Source organism: Centroberyx affinis, unplaced genomic scaffold (assembly GCF_046629955.1).
Source record: "Centroberyx affinis isolate AG114_WGS23_722 - 3 ecotype Tasmania unplaced genomic scaffold, CSIRO-AGI_Caff_v1 ptg000112l_1, whole genome shotgun sequence".
Lineage (NCBI taxonomy): Eukaryota > Metazoa > Chordata > Actinopteri > Beryciformes > Berycidae > Centroberyx > Centroberyx affinis.
Window position 1 is genome coordinate 92811 of NW_027278814.1, and position 23166 is coordinate 115976.

The 23166-nt window shown below is 46.0% G+C and overlaps 1 protein-coding gene across 3 annotated transcripts; it reads left to right on the forward strand.

The window, feature by feature from the left end:
* Positions 1-629: 629 nt before the first annotated feature.
* LOC139650098 (receptor-type tyrosine-protein phosphatase S-like) lies at positions 630-21877 on the forward strand. 3 transcript variants are annotated; one of them, XM_071526663.1, is made up of 29 exons: positions 630-864; positions 1375-1754; positions 2868-3069; positions 3668-3804; positions 4090-4234; positions 6352-6669; positions 6797-6990; positions 7212-7238; positions 7525-7642; positions 7848-8510; positions 9266-9360; positions 9977-10230; positions 10476-10563; positions 10822-11040; positions 11446-11603; positions 12070-12081; positions 12314-12426; positions 14302-14399; positions 14681-14804; positions 15278-15453; positions 15874-15993; positions 17445-17599; positions 17974-18259; positions 18839-19017; positions 19450-19576; positions 19739-19864; positions 20749-20903; positions 21085-21220; positions 21809-21877. In XM_071526663.1, exons 1-29 carry the CDS (start codon positions 645-647, stop codon positions 21875-21877), a joined length of 5094 nt encoding a protein of 1697 aa, XP_071382764.1. In that variant the 5' UTR covers positions 630-644. The 3 variants fall into 3 exon arrangements, with proteins under 3 accessions (XP_071382764.1, XP_071382772.1, XP_071382756.1); XM_071526671.1 differs by having other exon boundaries at positions 9983-10230; positions 12067-12081; XM_071526655.1 differs by lacking the exon at positions 12070-12081 and having other exon boundaries at positions 9983-10230.
* The last annotated feature ends 1289 nt before the right edge of the window (positions 21878-23166 follow it).

Genomic DNA, 23166 nt, shown 5'->3' on the forward strand with positions numbered 1-23166 from the left:
AACTGACTATAGGTGTCATGTCCTGGTTGAAATGTCACTCAAGAGTTTGTCACTATATTATTTTGAGTAGGCAGCTCACTCTGATTGGTTGAGCTCTCAACACAAGATTTGTGTCTTTCTGTTGGAATCATCAGTACCATAAAGTAATTTGGGCTAAACTTGAAATATCCCTCTGTAATTTTTTGTAAAAACCCTGAAGTTCATTCTCCCCCTTCCTGTTACCTCTCCTCTCTCTCTCTCTCTCTCTCTCTCTCTCTCTCTCTCTCTCTCTCTCTCTCTCTCTTTCTCTCTCTTTCTCTATCTCTCTTTCTCTCCTGCTCTCTCTTTCTCTCTTCTTTACCTTGCCTTCACTTCCTTCAACTTCTGTCTTACTTGCTCTCTGCCTTGCTCTCTCTCTCTGCCTCTCTCTTGCTCTTTATTCCTCTCTCTCTCATTCTCTCTCCCTCACCCCCCCACCCCCACCCTTCTTTCCCTCTGCCTTTCTTCTCCTCACTCTCTCCCCCACCTCTCCCCCACCCCCTCCCCCCAACACCTTACTGCCCTCACCCCCCATCCCCTCCTCTCTCTCCTCCCCCCACTCTCCTCCTTTCCCAGTGCGCCGCGTGCCCCCCCGTTTCTCCATCCTCCCCTCCAACCATGAGATCATGCCGGGAGGGAGCGTCAACATCACCTGCGTGGCGGTGGGTTCGCCCATGCCCTATGTCAAGTGGATGCTGGGCAGCGAGGACCTGACCCCCGAGGACGAAATGCCGATAGGCCGCAACGTCCTGGAGCTCAACGGCGTCCGGGAGTCTGCGAACTACACCTGCGTGGCCATGAGCAGCCTGGGCATCATCGAGGCCACCGCTCAGGTCTCCGTCAAGAGTAAGGGGCCACTGTAAAACAGAATTGTCCAGATCCAAGCTGGTATCTCCTTATTCATTTTAGCCTCTGAGAGAGAGAACAGGGGAAGGACCAAGAAGGAGCCCGGGTCAGTTGAGTTATCTTCAGGTGCGCCGGTTTCTTCTCGCTTTCCAGTAAACCAGTGCAAGTCAGGTGGATTGGAGACTCTAAATTGCCCGTAGATATGAACGTTAATGCGAGTGAGAGTCTGTCTATCTGTGTTGCCCTGTAATGGACTGGCGACCTGTCCAGGGTGTTTCCCTGCCTTCCACCCAATGTATGCTGGGATAGGCTCCAGCCCCCCGTGACCCTAAAAAGGATTAAGCAGGTAAAGAATGAATGAATGAACTGGAGAGAGAAAAAGAGCTACTGTCAGGTAACCCTCACCAGCGTGGGTTCATCTGAGCGAAGGAAGCCGTTTAAATATTGTTTATCTTCTAAGATTTAATTCTCTTCATCTCTCCTCTGTACGATCTCCTCCACCCCTCCCAGCTTTGCCAAAGCCTCCCGGTCTACCCATCGTCACAGAGACCACGGCCACCAGCGTGACCATCACCTGGGACTCCGGCAACCCCGACCCCGTCTCCTACTACATCATCCAGTACCGCGCCAAGGCCCCCGACAGCAAGTACGAGACAGTGGACAGCATCACCACCACCCGCTACAGCATCGGGGGGCTGTACCCCAATACCGAATATGAAATCCGAGTGTCAGCCTTCAACAGCATCGGCCAGGGGCCCCCCTCTATGCGGGTGGAGGCTCGTACGGGAGAGCAGGCTCCGGCCAGCCCGCCCCGAAACGTCCAGGCCCGCATCATTTCCCTCAACACTGTGATGGTCCGCTGGGAGGAACCGGAGGAACCCAATGGACAGGTGGGACAGGGAGTGGAACAGCTCTTTGTGATCTGTTGGTAGTAGTAGTGATAGTAGTAGTAATAGCAGTAGTAGCAGTAGTCGCAGTAGTAGTCGCACTAGTAGTATTGTAGCACTCAGTGAAAGATACAGCATGACATCAAATTAAGAAAATGCTTGACAGAAAAGAATCTTTATTAATTTCTTCTAGTGTAACATTTACGCTCTTCTATTTTATTCAGACTTTACATCAACGTTTCAAAAGTAAAATTGTCACTTTATCCTGACAAAGACCCAATGGGATCAAAACGTTGATGTAAATAAAACTATTGGGAGCATTATTCTATTGTGTTCCATTGTATCCCATTCATGTCCTTTGAAAGGATTGAATCTTGCTGGAGATTTCTCTCCTGTATCTCCCTTGCTACTTTCCCACTGTCTAAAGAAAGAATGAAATACTAAAAAGGTAATTGCACTGCCCACTCTACAGTTAAAGCATTCCCTCCTAAGAGGCTCCTTTTTTATTTTGCTAGTAGCTAACTGTATTTTCATAAGCGTGCAAGATTGATTGGAGTGCATATGGGGATCATAGGTATTAAAGAGTAATAACGGCAGAGGTGGTGGGTTAGGGAAAGGGCAGCGCAGCCAGATTACATACCCTATGGACCATAAACAAATCACATAGGACTTATAGTGATTATATTTTAAGCACTAAAAGGAAGAGGACATCTAAGGCTTTTATTGGAAAAGGTCGTGCCAACTTTAAAGTGAGGGCACTGTTCATTGATCAGGGTCAAACACACAACAGCCCCAGAGATACGAGGGCTTCACCTTATGACGATGATCTACCTGCGAAAACTGAACCAACAAATCCATGGGACCATCTGGATTTATGTAAAAAAAAATATATTTTCATGGATTTATTTCGCCTGTGAACTCTAGTCAGTTCTGTGTTGACAAAAGGTATTATGGATTACCATGCGTGCGGGACAGTGGGATTAGGTGGGAGACCACTTAATACAGCCCAGCCACTGATGACCTTAAAATCCCATCGACCTGAGTAGTGAAAAAACTGAATCGTATCCTTTCTGTCAACGCCCCATCTCACTCTCTCTCACTCTCCCCCTGTTCTAGGTGAAGGGCTACCGTGTGTACTACACCATGGACCCGTCCCGGCCCATGAATGAGTGGCAGATCCACAATGTCCAGGACAGTGTGATCACCACCATTCAGAACCTGGTGCCCTCGGAGACCTACACCGTCCAGGTCCTGGCCTTCACCTCTGTAGGGGACGGGCCTTTCTCTGACCCGGTCCACGTCAAAGTCATGCCCGGAGGTCAGTGTTCAAATGCTCTGCCATACCATGTTGCCATTGTGAGAGCTGTAAAATTGCAGTTTTTATATGATGGGATGGATGGATGGGGGGATTGTTCAAAAATCTGTGATGGTATTTATATTGTCGCTTTCAGGTGAAAATCTTATAAACTTTTCAGAAACTAAGAAAACAGCCTTGTTTTCAGATTGACCACCATGCATCTTGAGTTTTTCCAATTGGCCTTTAAAGGGTTTTGTAAGCCCAAGGGGTTGTGGAGTTTTCTCAACCCACAGTTATCCTTCAGTTGAAGTAAAAACCACTCAAAGAAAATCACCAAAATTTTACAAGGTTTCCACACAACAATAGTAACCACTAATAGAAGTAATTACTAAAAATACACACTTTTTGTAAGTAAAAATAATGGGATTTTGACATAAAAAATATGAGAAAATAAAAAAGCTGTACATTTTTGGGGCATTTATTGTTAAGTAGCTGTACGTTATGGAGAATTAGTGAAAAGGTCATTTTTCATTTCATTGTGACTGAAGAAGAATATTTTCTCTAGAGGCTATTAAAGATAGAGTCCTAAGCTGGCTGTGTGTTGTCCTGACCCCTACAGTCCCAGGACAGCCAGGGAAGTTTAAAGTGGGCAAGGTGACCGACACCAGCATCCAGCTGACCTGGGAACCCGCTTACACCAAGGAGGGCATCGTCAACTACGAGCTGCTCTACAAACCCGTCAAGTTTGGCAGTTTGGTAAGACCTCTCGCTCGCTTTCTGTTTATCCATCTGCTGAGTGGATTTCCTCGCAAGATAGAGGGATAAGAGGACGGATAAAAGAAGCAAGTTTAAAAGATTATCCCCAATGTCCGGCGCCGCTGCCTCTAACTGACCATCTCCTCTCTCTCTCTCTCTCTCTCTCTCTCTCTCTCTCTCTCTCTCTCACTCTCCACTTCTCCATTAATGTTTTCTACGCTCCCATCTGTTCACTCTATCCTCACCCCATCTCTCATTCTCTCTTTCTCTCCTCCTCTCACGTAGGAGAAGCTGACCTTCGGGCCGAGGAATTCTTACACAGTGGAGGGTCTGAAAGCGAATACCGAGTACTCCTTCTCCCTGGCCGCCATTTCGAACAAAGGCATCGGAGCTTTCACCAACGAGCTGGTGCAGAGGACGTCGCAAGCCAGTACGTCTCGGGTCACACACCTGCACACACACACACACACACACAAATCCCACAAATTCCAGCTGCATTATCTTTCAGCCTTGTACACAAATGTCATGCAAATATTTCTCCTTTTGTCCTCCACTCACACACACACACACACATAATATTGTTGCTCTTCCTCAGTTCCTGACCCGCTACACGCTGGGAAACTTCTCCACCTCTATCCATCCATCTCAGTTATCTATTCATCTGTCCAGCCCCCTCCCATCCATCCGTCTGTGCCTTTCTTCCTTCATTCAACCTCTCGCTTTCTCACACAGCCAAAACATCAAGACAGATGGAGACGGAGTACCCCAAGCACCGTTTAATGTTTCACTCTCCCTTTTCTTCACCCTTCCTTTCACTTTTTCCACTCTATCAGTGTCTAATGTCTTTGAAAGGGCGAAACTGCCTGCCACTCATTGGCTAGTCGCCAGTGGCAAGGAACATTAAGGGATTGTGATTGGCCTGCTACGTTGGCAGGTAAGTGCTTGCCAGTCTGTATCGTACCAGGCTTGTCTCCCTATAGTTGAACTTGGATTCTCTCCCTTGTCTCCCTTTTCTCTCTTTCTGTACAATCGCTGGCAGCCGATAAGAGCCAGATAAATTCCGCTATTTTGCTCTGACATATCAAGTCATTTCGTATCTGCTCTAAAGAAGAAAAAGAAAATTCAGAGATAGCAGAGAAAATGGTGCAAGGAAAAGAATTAATAAAGTAGCTCCAGTCGAGCAAGGAGCCCCGGGCCCCGCGGTGCAACGGTCCTGTTCCACCTCACAGGTAAGTCTCTTCAACTACTTACAAGAGACACATGAATTTGTTTTGTGTATCTTCAAACCAGATCATTTTTAGAGCCGAGTACAGAATGTGCTAAATACGTTAAGCTGGTCTTCCTTTACCTCTCCTTACCTCCGACAAGAAAGGGAGGCCTAGGTGGCAGAGTGGAGGAGGTGGCAGGGGGGCAGGAAAGAGAAGGTGGTAGATAAGCAAGCTATTTCATGCAGCAGAATTCATTTCCCAGGGAGGTTATGTGCGCTTTGTTATCGCCAAGCTTTGGTGCACATCTAGATTGTCCCCCGAGGCCAACAGAACAGTGGCTGTACGGCTGAGTGGATAGATACTTGAACCTGTCAGCTATGACTATTACACTCCCACAAATACACACGCGCTATACGCTCCCAAACTCACACACAAACTCAGAGGCCTCACCCATGCCTGTGTGTGTTATTTAAGGAACGCTGTATAGGGCGAGCGGTGGTTTGAGAAGTACGGTTCAGAAATCTCTGTGTGGGTATGCCTCTGTGCCTGCTGTGTGTGTGTCTGTGTGTGCGGTTGTTAAATATCCCAGCCTAACTTGAACTACTTCTCATTCAATACTTTTGTCTACAATTCATCTTCCTATCCTGACGTCCGCCATTGCTCCGAGTGCCTTCTCTCCCAGACTCTCTCTTTTTCAACCTACCTCCTAATGAAATCCTTTTGCCGCTGCGTGAGATCTGTTTTCATTTTGTTATTTCTTCCCTCTGTGTAGCCCAAGACCTTACCCTAGTCAGCAGTGGAAAGTCTCAGACCACTCTATTATCCTGAGGAGTCAAGGATTATGCCACCATGGGGACTAGTGTTCTGAAATTTATCTCTTTGTCTGTGCTCCTGTGCAGTGAGCTGTGTACGACTGCCTTCAAAGAGAAGAAGCCTTTATCTGTTTTTCATTCATAAATCTGGATCCTTTTATGCCGCTAGCTAGTGCTGAAGGATAAAATGCAATCATTGGATATCAGTTACACATTCTCCTTGGGTATAATTAAGTTGTCCACTCAGGGTCGATACTCTACTCTCTACTTTATTTCATTAGGCTCTGTGCCTAACATTATGTTTTTACATTATGTGGTTGCTCCCTCTGTTTGCCCGAGTCACGTTTGTCCTGGTGCTATCGTTTTCACTTCAGTTCACCTTACTTTCTTATTGTTTCCTTTTTCATCCTTATCTCCTATCCTTTTATTTTGCTGGTATTTTTTCCCTCTCATGCTTCTCTACCCCATTCTGTCGGTTCTTCCCTAAACTCCCTGCCAACTGCCCTCCTTGCCCCTTGTCCAATCAGAGCCCTCGGCCGCACCCGAGGGCGTGTCCTGTGAGAGCGCCAGCTCCACCTCGCTGAGAGTGAGCTGGAAGCCGCCTCCAATGGAGGGCCAGAATGGCGTGTTGGCAGGTTATGAACTGAGCTACCAGAGGGTTTCTGAGGCAGGAGCTGGAGGTCAGGGCCAGGAGGTGAAGGGGCTTCCTATCCCTGCCCAGCAGGGGCAGACGGTGGTGGAGGGGCTGGAGAAATGGAGCTGGTACAACATTACCATAGCAGCCTCCACTGCAGAGGGAACTGGACCCAACAGCCTGGCTGTGCTTTGCAGAACTGATGAGGATGGTGAGTATTTGTGCAGTGGCAAGGGTTAGAGCTGGAGATTAGATCTAAACAGTATTGATTGTTTAGTTGATCATTTACTGAGTAGTCAGTTGGACACTTAATTAAGCGTGTGTGTGTGTCTGCTCAGTTCCTGGTGCAGCCCCTCGTCAGGTGGACGTCCGGCCGCTCAACTCTTCAGCCCTCAGAGTCACCTGGCGGTCGGTGTTGCCGCGGTTCTGGCAGGGCCAGATCCGTGGCTACCAGGTACATTACAGCCGCGCAGAGAGCGGCGAATCCCGGAGCCTTCCCAGGATCAAAGACCTCTTATTGGATGACTCTCAGGTGACATCATAACACCGGAGTTTGGGTTTTTCCAATATGCAATTTAAAAATGGTTATATAATGTTCATTTTCATCATCAAACAATGCAAAGTTGTTTTGCCTCAAGAATATCATTTTGAGCTTTCCAGCACTCCTTCCTTTCTCCTTTGGTCCTTTGACTCACTGCCTCTCTCTCCCTCTGTCTCGCCTGCCTGCGGGGTGTGTCCTGTCTGTGGGATAAGATGGAGGAGGATGACTCGACTCAGTATGTGAGTGAAGACTACCCGTCCTCTTTTTATTATAACTGAACTCACTATTAATACATACAATACAATACATCCAAGATGTTACACAAGGACAGTTATGAAATCCTCATTAAGAAGTTTGACTACCAGAGAGTCACCGAGTCTCTGATGTAATATGTTTAACTTTTTGAGAAATACCCAGCGATGCCTTACCGGAAAGAAAGGAGAGGGAGAGAGCTGCATCTCGTCTCAAATGGAAAAGAATGAGTTTGCAGTATTTGATGGTGCTGTGATGTGTTTTACCCCACAGGAGATGGTTTTGGGAGGTCTGAAAGCAGAGACTTTGTACTCTGTTTCTGTGGCAGCGTACACCACCAAAGGGGATGGAACACATAGCAAAGCCAAGTTGGTGCAGACCTTGGGGATCGGTAAGCATATGCCAAGCATACAGTTCACTGCACTGGATATAGTAACAAACACAGTCAGACATTGATCTTACAGTAAGCTGCACCAGGAGCCAACAGTAAACAAACAGCCAAATCAATTTTAATTCTTCTCCGGGATTTACATGATGTGAATTCATTTTTTAAAGTATCAAGATTGATTTTACACTGCCCACATTTTTATTTGCAGTCCCCGGCCCCCCCTCCCTCTGGGTGCGTCCAGGATCCGGTCCGTCAGTGGTGGTTCGGTGGGCTCCTCCGCTAGGCTGTTCTGATTCAGGCTCTGATGGCCAGGGATCCCCAGTGGAAATCCAGGGCTACCGCCTACAGTTTGGCCTGAAGAATACCTCCTTAGATACCATGGTGGATTTCACCGCTCGGGAGAAAACCTTCACTGTCAGCAGCCTCTCCCCAGGCTCCTCCTACGTCTTTGTCCTCTCTGCTAAGAGCCACGCAGGCTACGGAGACGCGGTGCAGCAGGAAATAGAGATTCCTGAGTTCCCGCCCTTGGGATATCCCAAAATATCTGACTTTGTTAACGCCACTTGCTGCTCCCTCCAGCTCTCTTGGCTCCCCCCCGGCCCAGAGGAGTGCCACGGCGTCATCACAGAGTACACCGTAGCTTACCGAGAGGCTGGGGGGCCCAAACCCTCCGCTGTCCCTGCCCCCTCTGTCTTACCGGCCCTCCCCGCTGCCCCGCGCCAGGTCACGCTACCGGCCAGCGAGTCCAGCTACACCATCCTGGGCCTCAATCACAGCACAGCCTACGAGGTCCAGCTCAGAGCGCACACCAAGGCAGGGCCGGGCCCCTTCAGCCCAGCGCTGGTGTGCCGAACCCTGGCCTTTGACACAGGTAGGGCTGGCCTCGGGCCTGGGGAACCCCCCTCACCCTCTAAGCACTGGTTCAGGGTCACACCTCTGCTCCCCCTCCTGCGGATTTGATTTGGCACTCCTAAAATACTAAATGAACTCTGGGCCAGTTCTTACAGGTTGGCCCCTCACCTGTGCACTTCTGGGAGGCTGAGAACTGCAGAGTCGGAGGGGAGCACGACTTCTCTCCCCCAATCTCCTCCACTCACTCACTCACCAATACCTTCATCACCTACCCTTCACCACCAGTGGAAGCAGGCTGAATGCTAATGGATGTTTGCCTCAAGAGCACTGCTTATCACAAACCCTCAGGTAAAAGTCAGTACAGGAATTGAACACATCTAATACAGAAGGTAAGTGTTCAGTCCAAATCAGACCGAGAGCAGCGTCTGGTGCTGTATCAACAGGTAAGCTGCTTTTATCTGATAGACCTCCACAGCCACCTCTTCCAAAGCCTTTGCTGACATGCTGAATTCTGAGTCTAACACAACTTCACACAGAACACTAAGTCTGTGAATGAGGCATGTCACGTTCCTGTAGTCTGTCTGTCTCTTTTTGTCCGTATCCACTCTCCTCATCACCTGCCCATCCTCCTAACCGTCATGTGTTGTTTTTCTCCCAATAACAGATCTGATCCTTCCCTTTTTGCAGGTTTGCGGTGAGAAAGCAAAGAAGCTGACGATTTTAATGAAATGCTTCATTACGAGTGACTCTTTTGTTTTTTTGTTTGCTTCCCAGATGTGCCGAGGAACTTCTCAGTCAATCTGGCCACTAAGACCAGTGTTCTTCTGACCTGGGAGTTTCCAGAGAGCAGCTACCCCTATCGCTTCACTGTACGTCACTGACTTGATGCATGGGTGGTGATGTGTGCCAGTCTGTCTTTATGCAACATAATACAACATACACTACCATGTTTTTTATTACCTTAAATCCATTTTGATCTAAAGGCTAATGCTTAAATGCTTGAATTTTTTTTTAGACAAATATACAGTAAATAGTGAAGTTGATGTCTATGTATGAATTTCTTTCCAAAGCCTTTGCCTTTCCATCAAGGCAAAGGGCAGCTACTTTAAAGAATCTAAAATATAAGATAGTTTTGATTTGTTTAACACTTTTTTGGTCACTGCATAATTTCATTTGTGTTATTTCATAGTTTTGATGTCTTTACTATTATTATAAAATGTGAAAAACAGTAAAATTAAAGAATAATGTGTGTGTCGAAACTTTTGACTGGTAGTGTCTACTGTACTATTTACTGGATGCTTTTAATCATAATGCCTTACAATACTATGGGTTCATGCATTTTTAGTATGCATGACCCCAGCCTGAATCAAACTCCTAACTGAGGCAGTACTCTACCAACTGAGCTACGCAGAACCACATATACTTCCAGATAAATTACATGTGTATGTTTTTGCACTACTATTCCCTCCCTCTCCCACCATCCAGGTGGAGTACAACCGGCAGAAGATGGAGGTGGATGCTCGCCTGAGGAAGGCGGTCATCCCCAACCTGCAGCCTGACACCAACTATGACTTCAAGATCACGTCCCCCGAGGGCAACATGGGAGGCCTCCGCCACCGCATCCACGCCAAGACCTCCCCGCCAATCACCATCCGCCGCCCTGAGATCGACCACGCCCGCGACACCGAGACCACCGTCACCATAATCCTGCCCTCGCTGGAGACACGCACTCCTGTCAAGTAAGACTGGGAGAGGACATTTTAGATGGTGCTTCAAATGTTTAAGTGGCTTTTTCACAAAGGCGAGCATTGCAGTACCTCACAGACGACTGACAACATGTCTAAGACTGTCTCCAGGATGTCTGATGATACAAAATGCGGTCTTTGTTAGTGCAACAAGTTGGTGAAGAGACAAAATAGTTCAGGTTGTTTCTGCTAGGTGTGCCGATGGTGTTAACATTGTTTGTCTTCCTGTGCTCCCTTAGGAATGTCTATGTGGTGGTGGTTCCACTGAGGAGAGCCCGAGGCGTCATCAGACACCTCAAGAGCCCAGATGAAATGGATCTAGAGGAGGTGAGAACCACAACAATGACAGCACACACTGAACTCTCTGCCTGGGAGGAGGAGAGGACCTATAAACAGAAGCGCCATTCCCACCGCCGAGAACTTCTGGCAACACTTACCCTTTTTAATTAAATATCAGTGTTCAACCGTTAGTCATAGAAATTGAAACAACATCTCACTCTCCTTGTTGCTACGTCTCCCTTCTCTCTCTCCCTCTCTCTCCTTTCTCCTCTCTCCCCTGCCTTTCTGCATCACTCTGTCTCTCAGCTGTTAAAAGACATCAGTCAAAGGCAGAGGGATTCTCGGCAGCAGAAGCAGGTGGACCTGCGCAGGGCTTACATCACAGCCCGCTTCACACCTGCCACCCTGCCGGCCTTCTTCACCCTGGGGGACCAGCTGGACTACGGAGGCTTCGAGAACCGAGCTCTCGAGCCGGGGCAGGAGTACGTCTTCTTCATCCTGGCTGAACTCAACGCCACAACCGGGGTACGAAGGCAGCCGTGTCACATCTCTTTTCTCTCTGCGTTTCTAACCATACCCTCACTCCCCACTCCCTGTGTTCGTCTGCCACAGCCTGTCACTATACATTGTAGTCAATATGGCCTTGCTGCTAAAACAATAAAATTCATGTCAGTCAAAGCACAGCAAACAAAAAGGCAATAACCTCTACGCACTTCCATCACCACTGCTAATAAAGAGTGATGTATCCACTGTTGCGGTAGAGGAGATATTGCCTTGTGCACTATATGAGCATTTGAATTAGAATGGACATAGATAAACAACTTGAATTAGGATAGACACACATAAACAAAGAGTGATTATTGGTTGCTTCACTTCCAGATGTGTGTTCCGCTCTTTTTACTGAGTGCGTGCCTGTGTGTTTGTTTGCAGAAGATGTATGTGGCCAGCCCCTACACAGACCCAGTGATTGCCCCGGATTCAGACCCACAGCCTCTTGACGCAGGTGATGGTCTGATCTGGGTGGTGGGTCCTGTCCTGGCTGTGGTCTTCATCATCTGCATCGTCATCGCTATCCTCCTTTACAAAAAGTGAGTTGGGTAGATGAATAACACAAAATCCCCAAATTATTCTCGCAACAACCATAAGACAGAAATAGTTTGCCAGACGCAGTAAATGCCAAAGCAGATTTCACTGAAATCCTTAGGAATAAGTTTCTATCCATCATGCTGTGCTTACTGTTGATGATACACTTTATCCAGAATCTCCCATTGATATTGCTTGTATTAGGATTGCTCAGTGTTTTTGCTATCATAACACAAATGCTCACCTTCCAGATTGATATTCAGTGAATTAGGTCCAATTTAGAAGTTTGTTCTGTCTTCAGACAGCTATCAAACAGTCTGACCCTGCTGTAGGCCCTTGATATCTGCTGCAACCCATCAGGCTTTTGAATACTAATGCATAATATTGATTTTCGTCTCTAACAATCTGTCTGTTTCCTTCCTTTTCTACCTCTAATTATCCCTTGCCTTGCTCTTGTTTCACTGGAAGCAGCAAACCTGACAGGTAAAATTAAACCAATGTCAAGCTCTTTTGGTCATTTTAACTTACAGCAATTACTTGATACCAGATGTTCTACAGAGAGCTGCTACAAAGCCCTGAAACACCATTTCTATTAATGCACTGTATACTTGAATCATGTAGCCATGCTAATGATGTGTCAGTACTGAGTCTGCTTTTCTCTCCCTCTTTGCTTCGATGTGCTAATTGGTCACTTGACTCATTCGTCTCTGAGAAGCAAGCGCAAGGACTCTGAACCCGGAACCAAGAGCCTTTTGGGTAACGCAGAGATGATGGCCCACCACCCCACAGACCCTGTGGAGATGAGACGCATCAACTTCCAGACCCCCGGTATGGAGCACATACACACACATGCACGCAATCACACACTTCCTATTTGCATAATTAAGTACTCTTCTGGTAACTCATCATCTGATAATGAAATATTCAAGGCACTAATTTGATCCTTGATAAGATTAAGCAGAGAGGATTGTCAAAGTGCTCCTCTACATTAAGATAGATTTTAGAAACCACCAACTCAGGAAGCCGCTGTATACCTGGCAGTTTCCAGTCTTTTCAGAGATCAAAATGGCCGCTGCCCAGGTAGTACAGTCAGTGCTTAGTCACGGCTGAGTCATAACGGTGTGACAGAGTCTATGATCATCTCCGCTCGCACACACTCCACCTGCCAGGCTCTAGATCGCACGCCAGAATAGACAGAAATGATCAGTGTCTTGTCACTCTATGTTTTTGACTTGGAAAAAGAATATATCAAAAGATGCGTTGTGAGGTAATTGTAATCATTTGTAAATAAAATGTGTCTGCTCTTGCCAGCGTAGCCAACTAAAACCCCCTGTGAGGTAACTGGATGGTGTGGCCCCGCCCCCCACAGCGTGAGATCTAACAGCACAGCTGCTCTGGTCATGGCACCAGCACTCCCATGCTTCCTGTTTGCCGCTTACATTCAATCAACAGCCTCCAAAAAACACAAGGCCTTGAGGAATTTGTGAATCTTTATGTGTCAAAATGTTCTCATTAAATTTTTTTTTAGTTGGAGTTTATAGAAGGTTCACAAGGCCCCTTGCTGGAAAGGCGGCAAGCTTCGTGACTGGAGGAAGGTTTAGTGTTTTCATCTGCCAGTGAGGTTATATAAAGTCACCTGATACAGGTTCTTTAGATATTAAATCTTTCTCTCAATCCATGGATAAAGGTCTGGAGTCTTTTGTACATGTTAAAGGGAGGCTACATAAAACATACAGGAAAAAAAACCCAGCTCTGCTCACCTCTTTCATCAGAAGCATTTTTACTCTCATGTGGCAACAACCTTGAAGCTGCCTCCTCACCCACTTGTCCTCCCCTGAGATTTGTGCTCTTGAGATGCTCCAGAAAGATGTAATTTGTTTCCAACAAAACCGGCTGATGCTATCTAAGGTCATTTTGGTTGTGACGGGAGTGTTTTATCGTGATTATCTGTGGAGGTCTGATTTTCTGTAAAATCCACCAGCCACGCCGTAGTAGAAACTAACAGCAAATTGTATCCATCAGTACAAGTGTGTATTTGATAGCTACATTGCTACACTATTCATTATTGAGCTTCTGCAGTAGCAGAATGACTTAAATACTTTGCATGGTGCATCACCATGCATTACAATTCCAGATATGTGGAGAATCCATTGTGATTCTGGCATGAAATGGATTATGTTTATATAGGATTGTATGCATAGCGGTATTACTTTGATTTAGTGTTGTAGCTGTATGCCTTATGAATGGTGAATGGATTGGTATAACTCTTCCTTTCTCCCTGCAGCTGTGGAAAGAAGGGACTGTAGGAGGCTCAGGGTGGTTCCTGTGTGTGTGTGTGTGTGTGTGTGTGTGTGTGTGTGTGTGTGTGTGTGTGTTTGTGCGCAACCCCTCCTAATTAGTGTTCTGTCTGTGTTTGTTTTCTCTGAGTCATTGCTCCTCTGATCACAGAGAAAGCAATTTATCAAAGAAAAACAATTTCCAAACAAAAAAGACTCGCCTCACGTTGTCCTAGCACATGGATCAAAATTGATTTTCTGCCTCAGCGTATTCCTTAATGATATGTGATGTTCTCCGATTGTATAATTATCTTTGCCACATCTTTGCATATGAGTGATGTTAACCAGTGATGCTGTAGGATCTTCTGCTGATGCGTCTCTGCCACCCCTAACCCCCGCTCGCTCTTTGGCTCTTGTTGCCACACAGGAATGATGAGCCATCCTCCCATCCCCATCAATGAGCTGGCTGAACACACTGAGCTGCTGAAAGCCAATGACAACCTGAGACTGTCCCAGGAGTACGAGGTGAGAAATGCATCAGTCAGTATGGATGAATAGATAACATCGTTATTGTTTATAGATGTTAAGCCTTCACATCAAAAAGCTAAGGCTGCTTAACATTTGCTTCTCTGTGTATATAAACTATGTTCAGGATTAATTGCAGCACTGCAGTTTATTGCAGTATTACTATACATAACAGAGATGGAGTCTGCTGTATCTTTCCATTATCCTTAAATGCAATATTAAATATGCTACCACTTTGCAACTATGCAACTATGTGTATATTATGTCCTGCTTCTTCCCAGTCCATCGACCCGAGTCAGCAGTTCACCTGGGAACATTCCAACCTGGAGGTCAACAAGCCCAAGAACCGCTACGCTAACGTCATCGCCTACGACCACACCAGAGTCATCCTGGCTCCCATAGAAGGTGAGGATTGGTCGGATGGCTGGAGGGAAAAGGATAAAAGAAGCACAGGATAGCAACTTAAAGAAGAGGCTTAGAGACTCCGAGCATATTTGCCTTCAGAGGAGTGAGGGGGGGTAGAGAGGCAGAGCCGCATGATGGATGAAATCTGAAATTGCAAACAGTGTGCAAGACCGGCTGTGTGCAGTGGCATGAGACTGACAAACAGTGCGAGTGCATTCAAGTGCAGCCGGCACTCCTCCAGAACAAGTAGGGAGAATGGATTTGATCTGGAGCTTGTGAATTTACACTGACAGAGTCTTGTTTGTTTGTTGTCTTCCGCTAGTCATCCAGCAGTCGTCTGTTAGAAGTTGCAGCAGGCAAAAAACAAACAGTTTGTTAGGTTGTTTGATGTCATACATGGAGGTTAATCATTGTCTCGCTCGCTCAGATTAAGATTTAACAAGATCCTTACAAGGGTGTCTCACTGCGTGCAGGTATCCTGGGGAGCGACTACATCAACGCCAACTACATTGACGGCTACAGAAAGCAGAACGCCTACATCGCCACCCAGGGTCCTTTGGCCGAGACGTTCGGGGACTTCTGGAGGATGGTGTGGGAGCAGCGGGCCGCCTCCGTCGTCATGATGACGCGCCTGGAGGAGAAGTCACGGGTGAGAGGCCACGCCCCTATCCGCTGACCCATATCCTCCGCTGTCAGCCACTGTTTCCATTATGGGCCGGTCAAGGCGCTAGAGAACTGTTACGAATGTATTTCCCAGTGCACCAAGGGAGTTAGAGCTTTATAGGGCACTTGGGCTTGGTATGCCACTCGAGGTGCTGTTCCCAAAATTGCCACCAGACATCCACAGTTTCAGAGGACACTGAAGAGTATGTTAGAGTCCTAATTGTCCAGACTGTATTCATAATTCTGGTTAGTATATCAAAGGGCTCTTTGGCAAACAAATTCTGTGAAAATAAATAGGAACGAGAAAACTTCCATTCATACAAAATTCAGTCCAGCACTGACAATAGTGAATGATAGTGGTGGTGATGATGACTATGATGATGATGCTGTCCTCTCACCCATGCAGATAAAGTGTGACCAGTACTGGCCGAGCCGAGGCACAGAGACCTACGGGATGATCCAGGTCACACTGCTGGACACGATGGAACTGGCCACCTTCTGCGTCCGCACCTTTTCCCTGCATAAGGTAACTTCCGTCCGTCTCTGTCTGACTCTTGTCTCTCTCCAGCGCTCTTGTTATTTGTCCCCGCCCCCCTTCCTCCGCCGCTCTTCCATTTTTCCCTTCTAATGTCACTGTCCTATCCAGTGCAAGCGCTTTGATCTCCGAGTTCACAGCTATGAACCAGAAGCAAGCGGAATAATAATGAATTTAAAAAATCTCCGCTGTCACCGGGGAGTGTTGAGCGGAGAGAGAGAGAGAGAGAGAGAGAGAGGGCATGTGGGCACGCAGAGGAGAATAGATTAGACTGGGCTTCATGGAGTGTTCAAACCAGGCCAGCCTCCTGTGTCAGGCGCTGAGACTTGATCGCTGTTGGAGGCAGAGGAGTTTCTTATAGCGCAGGGCTAATCTCGGACCGTCAGACTAGCATGTCTCTGTGGCCTACTTAAACACACAGAAACTAGGCCAGCAGGCTTCCAACTGTGGCACCTCTTCTCCAAAATGTTTGTCGATGTTTTGTGAAATGTCAGGATAGGCGATATGTCGCGGAGAAATAGAGTACAAATGAATATTCAGCATTGCCCGCATTATTTCTGGCATTTTTTTAGTATATTATGGGAAATAAAAGAATATTTTAGAATTTGGGATTTTTTATCTTTGTTTTCTATAATGAATCCATTTACTGAGCTGCTTACAGATCTGAGGGAACCTAGTCATGGCTTGTAAGACTGGCAGTGATTGATGGACTTGTGATTGATGGAGGTATTTCTGAGAAACTACACTCGGTAACACTTTATTTTTATAACCCACTGTTGACTGTCTACAACATGTCAGCTGGCTGTCAACAAGATTTGTCTCAGAGACAAGTAACATGTATTCCACCAGCCGCTGCTAGACTATAAGAGGCATCTGAAGTGTTAATCAACAGACTTCATCAACTTGGCATCTGCTATCGGCTACGACAAAACACATTCCTACATATGGAATTGTTTTATGAGTCAATTGCCTTGCTAATTGTCTATGTGATTAAATTCAACCTTAACCCTAACCTTTCAGTTTTTTTTACATGCCTAACCCTATCCCATGTGCCTAAACTTAACCCTAACTTTAAATTTGTTGTTGACAGTCTACCAACCGTCTATTGATAGTAATTTGAGCAGGTGGCAATCAACTTACAGTTAGTTGACATGAATTGCAGATAGTTTGTTGGGCATTTGTTGATAGTCAACTGAAAATATCTAGTCGATAGTCTGTTGAAACAATTCTTGTTGACAGTCAGCTGGTACACTGTTGAATACCTACTGATACCTTGTTGAGAGTCAACAGTATCAAAATAAAGGGATACCCTACACTCAAACAAATTCATAATGTGTCGCTCCCGCTCAACCCCACTTCAACCTGATTCTACAGTGTAAGTAGCCTTTTATGTGATGATGTATGTGATGGTAAATCCAGTGTTTTTTTTAACCTTATCTCAGAGTGGCAGCAGTGAGCGGAGAGAGGTGCGTCAGTTCCAGTTCACAGCCTGGCCGGATCACGGTGTGCCGGAGTATCCCACGCCCTTCCTCAACTTCCTCCGCCGGGTCAAAGCCTGCAACCCTCCGGACGCCGGGCCCATCATCGCTCACTGCAGGTACGCACGCACAAGTTTTACATACAACTCTGAAAAATTTAAGAGACCACCCCATATTTTGTGATAAAGAATCAGGTTTACGCCACCAAAACTGATTTTTGAACCCTTCCTAACCCTAAGACCTTGTTTTTTTTATGATTTATTTATGGGTATAAACTAAATGTTCCGAATGAGAATATTTTTGTTTGAAATTACAATCAAATGTGGTCAATCATGAAAGAATATCAAAAGTTACATTTTACACCGACACTTACCCATAAACTGAAAATTTGGATTTGGATGTGTTCTCCTCATTTTTCCCAAAGCTTTATATGTCAAGAACAAATCTTCACTTCATCAAGTCATCTCTTCCTCCCCTCTCTGTCTCTTATCAGTGCCGGAGTCGGTCGCACCGGCTGCTTCATTGTCATCGACGCCATGCTGGAGCGCATTAGGCACGAGCGCACCGTGGACATCTACGGCCACGTGACCCTGATGCGCTCCCAGCGGAACTACATGGTGCAGACGGAGGACCAGTACAGCTTCATCCACGAGGCGCTGCTGGAGGCCGTGGCCTGCGGCAACACGGAGGTGGCCGCCCGGAGCCTGTACTCCTACATGCAGAAGCTGTCCCAGGTGGAGAGCGGAGAGCACGTCACCGGCATGGAGCTGGAGTTCAAGGTAGAGGGAGGAACTTCTGGCAGGACAGGGTTTTTTCCAAGATAAGGTCAGGGTCTAACGCTGGGTCATAGGAAGATATGAAAATAAAATGGGTCCCCAAAGTATTCTGAGAAAAATTGGTTGCCAAAGATGCTGGCTAGTGTATATTGTTGAAGCCATTCTGAGTTTTTGTACTGAATAGTAATAGTAGGCTGAATAGAATAGAGTAGGCTTGTAGGTTAGTCCCCTGCAGGGTAAATCAGCCTGAATTAGCCTGCAAAATCAGTTTTGATTAGGGATGGACATTGTAATAAATAAAAGTTCAGTGACAACAAAGTCTGACTGTGCAGAATTATGTTTATTTGTGAGCCACAAATCTTTCTAGCGATGGCATTGCCTTGCTAGAATGAAATTGTGATGGTCAAGCCGTCTCATTTGTGATTACTACAGCAGAATAAAATCTAGCTAATATTGTGATTGTCACATTTTTGTATTGCAATATATTGAATTTGGATATGTCTTCCCATCCCTAGTTTTGATTCAGCAGAAGGTATAGTTTGAAGTTTGAAAACCATTGTAATGTTTTCTCTGTCTGTCCAGCGACTGGCCAACACCAAAGCCCATACATCCCGGTTTGTTACGGCCAACCTACCTTGCAACAAATTCAAGAACCGACTAGTCAACATCATGCCCTACGAAACCACCCGCGTCTGTCTCCAGCCAATCAGAGGCCTGGAGGGCTCTGATTATGTCAATGCCAGTTATATAGATGGATACAGGTATGTTTTCCGCCCGCATACGCTGATATGACCTGACCCCTTTGTCCTCTTATGATGATTTGATGAGTAAATGGATTGGATAGGTTTTCACCACAGTGCTTTCACCTGTCACGTCCTGTCAGATCAGTCGTTACTGTATCCATGTACCCGCTATTAGTCTCGCCGCGCAGCGCTCCTTTCAGTCCCGATGAAGAAAAGGACAGTGAAGCGTCTCTGATGATTCAGGGATTCAAAGGGGTTGTACACACATGTTTTGACTGTTCTTCTTCTTGCCTGAAGCTTGACCTCTTTTGAGTTTGACGTTTGAGAGAGAAAGACGAACAAGAGTAAAGGAAGGAGGTAGAAAAATAGAATGAGTGTGTGGGATGTACTTTTACTTTTATTTGGCTTCATACTGTGTGTGTGTGTGTGTGTCTGTGTGTGTGTGTGTAGGCAGCAGAGAGGCTACATCGCCACCCAGGGTCCATTAGCTGAGACTACAGAGGACTTCTGGAGGATGCTGTGGGAACACAACTCCACTATAGTGGTCATGCTCACTAAGCTGAGAGAAATGGGACGGGTACGGACAAAATACACACACACACACACACACACACACACACACACACACGCAATCCTACAAGCATCAGCTCCTATCAGCTTTGTTTCAGTTCAGTTACATTTCAGCCCTGCACACAAATGTCACATGTCACAAATAGTTTTTTATGTTGTGTTCTCATAGGAGAAGTGCCACCAATACTGGCCTGCTGAGCGCTCAGCCAGGTACCAATACTTTGTGGTGGATCCCATGGCTGAGTACAACATGCCCCAGTACATCCTCCGCGAGTTCAAAGTCACGGATGCCAGGGTGGGTGCTGTCTTTGTGTGTGTGTGTGTACGTGTGTGTGTGTTTAATGACCTGCTCTCCTGTTGTATTGTATATTGTATTCAGGTGGGAATGTAACCTCACACTCCTTGACATTTCCCCTCTATTCCCTATCCATCAGTACTGTTAGAAAGCAGTGGCGCAAAGCATGTCCTATCGACCTGTCGTGTGTATATGTTCTGTGTGTGTGTGTGTGTGTGTGTGTGTGTGTGTGTGTCACAACAGGTTCTATCGACAGGATGCCCTAGATTACTCCATTCAACCATGATCTCTCCAGATACCATTCTTGACAGCGGCTGTGTGTGTGTGTGTTTGTGTGTGTGTGTGTGTGTGTGTGTGTGTGTGTGTGTGTGTGTGTGTGTGTGTGTGTGCGTGCGTGTGCGTGCATTGTGTGTGCTTGTGTGTGCTTGTGTGTGCACGCGCATTCACACGCATATGTGCCAGTCATAGATAACTCCAGTTAAGCCTGTCCTGCTCTGACGCCACATTGACAGATGCTCTATTGATCTCCATTAAAGGGGAGTCAGGCAGGCTGAGCAGAAGAGAAAAGATGTAATTGCCTGCTGAGTGGTTGACAATGGCAGACTTACCGACGTTACAGCTGGAAGTTAACCACAGCCACTGATCCAGCGTCAGATAACAGTAATCATTAGAAGGAAAAAGGCTATTGGTTTGGAGGTATCTCAGTCCTCACTCAATACGGCGGGGAGAGACTCTATAAATAAAGTCTTTTTGGAATGGTCACTCAATGAAAGGCCAAATGCTTTGATTGTGCTGACAAGAAATCAGACAGCTCTTCACAATCAACTTTTTTCAGCGGCTGTGTGTACGTGGTGTCGTTCCTTATCGTTTCCTTGCTCCTTCAGGATGGCCAATCACGGACAGTGCGTCAGTTCCAGTTCACCGATTGGCCAGAGCAAGGTGTGCCCAAGTCCGGGGAGGGCTTCATCGATTTCATTGGCCAAGTGCACAAAACCAAGGAGCAGTTTGGCCAGGATGGACCAATCAGCGTTCACTGCAGGTAATTGTTGTCAGTTGTGTTTGTTGTATTAGCAGCTTATGCCCCTTTTCAATTAAGTGACTGTCAACCTAAAACAAAACTTTAATTGAACACAATTGGGTGTGTAATAACTGCAGCAGTCAGGTCACAACATCATTTGACACATTAAATAAATGCTGCCTGTTTGCCTGTATGGGTGTAGTGCTGGCGTGGGGCGGACCGGTGTCTTCATCACCCTGAGTATTGTTCTGGAGAGGATGCGTTACGAGGGAGCCGTGGACATCTTCCAGACTGTCAAAATGCTGCGGACGCAGAGACCAGCCATGGTGCAGACTGAGGTACACACTGACAAGCATGTGGACTTTACTACTTCACTGATCAGGGAATAGATACTCACTGAGAGGCAGGGCTAAGAAAAAAAACAGGAAAAGGCAAGCTCATATATTTCCATCTAAAACACGTATAAACTTTTTTGTTTTGTTTTTGATAGCCTGTAATGTAATGCATTATGCAAATGTGAGGTGTCATATTTGAAAATCAATGTTATTGTGCATTTGTGAATGTTATATTTCTATTTGCTGAATGTTTTGTTTTCACAATACTTCAAATCTTCCCAGTCTGAAAATTTGAATATCCATTTGTTAATATGACACATTTACAAATCTGATTACACATCCACTGCTTGTGATGCACGTTCACAAGTCTGAGTGCATATGTTCAAATATGACACCACACATTTGCATAGTAAAGTTATGATTTTAACCCCGTAGTCTCTGTTATCAGAATACTGTAAAATGGTAATATTGAACAGGCAGGTATTGCTAATTTGCTAATTTATTGCTGGTTAGGTATTGATAATCCATGCCTATCTATAGCAATAATATATTTTGCTGACTCCATCCCTTCCCTGTGTGTCTCTCACCTAGGATGAGTACCAGTTCTGCTACCAGGCGGCTCTGGAGTACCTGGGTAGCTTTGACCACTATGCAACGTAAGCAAAGAGAGAACCATCCATCCATCTTTCTGCTCTGAGGTCCACAAACAAACAAGTGAACAAGACAAAAGACGGTCTGAAATAACATGAACATTGAACCCTCCTGGGAGCGAGATGTGAAGACAAATTCTACACCAACAAGGACAAAAAGCAACAACAAAAACAGCAACAAGAACTCTTAATGTCCAAGAGCACCCACACTCGTCAGGTTGTTCCCTGAAGAGCTGGTGGGTGTGGAGACTATCCATGTGTAATCCATATACTTACCTCAGTGTTCCAGTGTGAAGGACGTATAATACATGTGTGTTGTGGTCAGCTATCTCCAATATGAACCAGTGAAAAACAAACTGCTTCTGAACAGGACTTATGATACTATATGTGTATAAAATAAAAACAAAAAAACAAAAACAAAAAAACAAAGACACAAAGAGCCTGGATATTTGCTGCACCCGAAATGGGCTTTTTATCCTCAACTTTGTATCTTATTGGTTTGGTGTACTAAGGGGTTACAAAGTGCAAAGGTGAACATTTCTATGTGTCTGTGAGTCTATTTCAGAGGTGTCTACTGCTGCCACAGGGAGTTCTGACTATAGTTTTAAGCAGATGACTAGGTTAAGCCTCAGTAGAGGCCTATGGACTAACTTGCCACCCTGGGGACTGTTGGAGAAGCATGTGGGTGCTCATTTACCCTACGCACAGTGCCAAGAGAGACCATGCTTACTCTGGGGCAGATTGAACATGAACTATGACCTAAAGGAGAGACGGGTCACCCTATCATCCAGCACACATGAATACTGAAGTCAGAGTAGAGGCCACTCTTAACGCACTGGCCTAGGATCAGTTCACACTCCCCAATACCTGTTGTCACCTATGGTGGGAACAGAATAATAGCTGGCCTCAGAACAGTGATTAGAGCCCACTTTATCCTCACCTGGACTGAGTTTTGTAGTCAAATGCATTGTTCATTCAACCGAGCTTGCTTGCTGTTTGCTATAGTCCTTTTTCATCCTCCAGCTCAGCTCCTCTTGATGTCAACCCCATTGTGTCAGTTCAGCACTGGCTTATTGAAGGAGATACTAAGGAAAGAATTGAACTCCGATCCATTCTTCCTCTAATTTCCCACAGTTGTCAGTCCATTTCTGCAGATATCATGGTGGTTTTTTGTGTTTCTATGTCTTTTGCCTTATGCTGAACTGTTCTGTCTCTCTGTGTCTCAACACGCTGCTTAATGCTCATGCAGTTTCCAGTGTTGTGTGCTAAACATTTAGTGTCATACAGTCGCTTAACGCT